General features: G+C 39.4%; 1 protein-coding gene across 1 annotated transcript; it reads left to right on the forward strand.

Annotated features, from left to right (window-relative positions):
- The first annotated feature begins 638 nt into the window (after positions 1-638).
- Positions 639-2,540, forward strand: LOC128736608 (protein tramtrack, alpha isoform-like). The gene has a single exon (XM_053831098.1). The coding sequence runs from the start codon at positions 639-641 to the stop codon at positions 2,538-2,540; it is 1,902 nt and encodes a 633-aa protein (XP_053687073.1).
- Positions 2,541-3,973: the final 1,433 nt, after the last annotated feature.

Raw genomic sequence — 3,973 nt, forward strand, 5'->3', positions numbered from 1 at the left:
GTATTTCACCCCGCATCGTAAAAATACTCTATTTTTTTGGACGAGTTTTCAAATCGCAATAAAAAATAGAAAATCATTACAGATATTTATGTTTTTATTTTTTACATGTAGGTAACAGATCACTTGTTCATTTAAAGCAGATAAATTAGAAATTGAGCTACAGCTTTTTTTACACAGGTGGTTTTGCTTAAGTGGGCGGTCTTGCCCCGCCTACCCTTATCCATGTTTTTAATAATCTAAGATAAAGCGTAGAGTATATGTAAAGCTTTACCAAACATAAAACGAACACGTAGAGTTTTTTGAGGTAGAAAACAGGGGGCTCTACAGAGTGTATACACTACTTTACCTATCTCTACGTAAGATTTTTCTCTAGCTTTACCTGAAAAACTCTATAGTGAATACTTGACTTCATGGAGGTAGGTCTAATTTCGGTAGGCAGAAGGAATTCGGACTGTGTTTTAGTATATATAAGCTCTCGTTTACTAACTGATTTACTAACAGTATTCTTGTAACGAAAGGAACAAGTAATCAGTTTCTTGTAGTCTAGGAGACCATCTCAGTGAATCAAATATTTCAAAGTACATTCGCTCGTGAAAAGATCCAGCAGAACTTTGCGAGAAGTGTGAAAAGTAAACAGAATGGATAGTAATCTTTTTTGTATACGATGGGATAACCATCAACGTACTATCATTTCCATGTTTTCCACTCTATTGGAGAATGAAACACTGGTTGATTGCACGTTGGCAGCGGAAGGAAAATTCCTAAAGGCCCACAAAATTGTCCTCTCCGCGTGTAGTCCCTACTTTGCAGAACTGCTGTCGCAACAATATGACAAGCATCCCATATTCATACTGAAAGATTTGAAATTCGAGGAACTGCAGGCCATACTAAACTATATGTATTGCGGTGAGGTAAATGTTCCTCAAGGTCGGCTAGTTGCGTTTCTAAAGACTGCAGTATCTCTACAAGTTAGAGGATTGGCCGATAAATTGAATACGTCATCTAACGTATCAAATCAACAGCCAAAACCAACACATAGTGAAACTACAGAAACTAATGTAAATGGAATTGTTGTAAAACAGGAATGGCCGCCTGAGGATAATTATACACCGCCAGAAAGTTTACCTATTTCATCAAGGCGTAAGCGTAAAGCAAAACTTCAAAAACTACGACGATCTCAACAGCACGACGAAAAGAAAGCACATGATGCAAACCAGAATGGATCGGAAGAGACCGAATTAGATGGCATAGATGCTATCCCTCCAGCCAAACGTCAGCAATCACTGGCGTCCAACTTCACCGACAATGAATCGATTAGCAAACCTGAATTGCTGATCGAACCAAAAAATGGATCGGAAGAGACCAAATTAGATGGCACAGATATCCCTCTAGCCAAACATCAGCAATCGCTGGCGTCCAACTTCACCGAAAATGAATCGATTAGCAAACCTGAATTGCTGATCGAACCAAAATATGGATCGGAAGAGACCGAATTATATGGCATAGATATCCCTCTAGCCATACGTCAGCAATCAATGGCCTCCAACTTCACCGATAATGAATCGATTAGCAAACCTGAATTGCTGATCGAACCAAAAAATGGATCGGAAGAGACCGAATTAGATGGCACAGATATCCCTCCAGCCAAACGTCAGCAATCACTGGCGTCCAACTTCACCGACAATGAATCGATTAGCAAACCTGAATTGCTGATCGAACCAAAAAATGGATCGGAAGAGACCGAATTAGATGGCATAGAAATCCCTCTAGCCAAACGTCAGCAATCGCTGGCGTCCAACTTCACCGAAAATGAATCGATTAGCAAACCTGAATTGCTGATCGAACCAAAAAATGAATCGGAAGAGACCGAATTATATGGCATAGAAATCCCTCTAGCCAAACGTCAGCAATCGCTGGCGTCCAACTTCACCGAAAATGAATCGATTAGCAAACCTGAATTGCTGATCGAACCAAAAAATGAATCGGAAGAGACCGAATTATATGGCATAGATATCCCTCTAGCCAAACATCAGCAATCAATGGCGTTCAACTTCACCGACAATGAATCGATTAGCAAACCTGAATTGCTGATCGAACCAAAAACTGAAATCATGGACAGCCAAGGAGATGAGGGTGGGGAACTTTTAATATTCGATATGGATGATTTGGAGGACAGTCCGGAACAGCTCGAATGCAGTTGCCAGAGCGTAGGTAAATCACCCGTAACCGTGGCCGTAGCCGATCAAAGTGTCGGTAGACAACGTCGTCGAGGCAGCAACGAAACGTTAGATTTTAAGACGGTCACTATGGACGACGGTGTGGTGCGCTACCTGTGTCCCCAATGTGGCGTCAAGTATAAACGGGTAAGTGCCTTGCGCACTCACATGAAGGAATGTGGAAAGGGAGCGCAGTGTCCGCTGTGTTCGAAGATTGTCACCCAACGGCGTAATTTGGCAAAGCACATGGAACGTCACAAGCGCGAAGGATTGGTGCGTGTGCAGAACTTACTTAATTATTGTGAGTTGAATTTCCCCTCCTAGAAAGGGAGATGTACGAAAATGGCTGTTAAAAGGCTTTTAAGCAATTTTTTTTCTTTTGAACGGCCGCCAGCGCTACTTGGGCTATATGGGTTTCAAACAATTAGGTGATCTCAGTGATGTAAGAAGAAATTTGGAACGAGGAGACTGTGTTCCAATGGCTTACGGTTTATCTTAAGGGGTTATATACAGTTAGAATTTTCGAAAAATCGTTTTTCTGTATACATCATGATCGTAGTGTACACATATTTAAGTATGCACACAGAAAATTTCATGCCAAACCGGCAAATATTAACGAAGTTAAACCCATATTTGTAACGACGTGTCAGAGCAATTGCAGAAGGATCGCAAAACGTTGAACGCGCGTTCAACGTTTTGCGATCCTCAAAACCGTGTTTTCAAAGTCGGTGAGCAAGATTTCTCGAAAACGGCTGAACCGAATCATTTCAAATTTTGACACAAGTATTCTAAGGATATATTCTACAGATTAATCGAAGATTTTTCCTCACCGATTAATATTTCTTATTTTATGGACAACTTAAGAGCAAAGTTTACCCCAAAAATCGATTTTTTATGTTTAACAAACTGCCATTTCGACAAAAATGATTATATTGCTAAATCCTTCGATCAATCTATAGTTAATATATGTTATCACCTATTTCTTTTTGGTTTTTCGATTTTTGACGATTCAGTCCAAAAATATCGAGCTCACCGCAAGACGCCTTATTTTAGAAGAGTTCCAGGAGATATAAAATATGTTAAAATATAGCCAAAAGCTGCTGTAAAATATATACAAATTGTAGGGTTTTCTCTAGAAAAATTCTAGAAAATCCACTTTTTAAGCCTTCTAACTGTATATAATGCAAATTAATGCAAATGATTTTTAATTAGTCTACCTATATAAGAAGAAGAAAAAGTCATAAGGAAACGACCTGAATAATTAAAACTCATCAGATGGTACCATGTAAGATTCTAATAATGTAACTTAAAGTGATAATTATTTAGGTCGTAGAAATAGCTTACTACAATACACATGTCAATACAAATGTCAATGAAAATTGGGTCCTCGTCGTAACGGGACACGCTGGAATGTGTCTAAAGTAGTCGAAATTAATAAAAGATTAGAGATTAAAGTTTCACCAATGTACTTTTTGCCTTTCTACTATATAAAAATATAGCCTATAAAGGTATAGAAATCACTCGGAAAACCGAAAATCGAAAGAAAGTCCTGCGTGCCGCAAGTCATATACCATTCGACTCTGTTTCGAAAACTGAGCATTCTCTCTCTCTCTCTCTCTCTCTCTCTCTCTCTCTCTCTCTCTCTCTCTCTCTCTCTGTCTGTCTGAGTGTGTGTGTGTGTGTGTGTGTGTGTGTGTGTGTGTGTGTGTGTGTGTGTGTGTGTGTGTGTGTGTGTGTGTGTGTGTGTGTGTGTGTGT

The sequence above is a fragment of the Sabethes cyaneus genome, chromosome 2, assembly GCF_943734655.1.
Source record: "Sabethes cyaneus chromosome 2, idSabCyanKW18_F2, whole genome shotgun sequence".
NCBI classification, from domain to species: Eukaryota; Metazoa; Arthropoda; class Insecta; order Diptera; family Culicidae; genus Sabethes; species Sabethes cyaneus.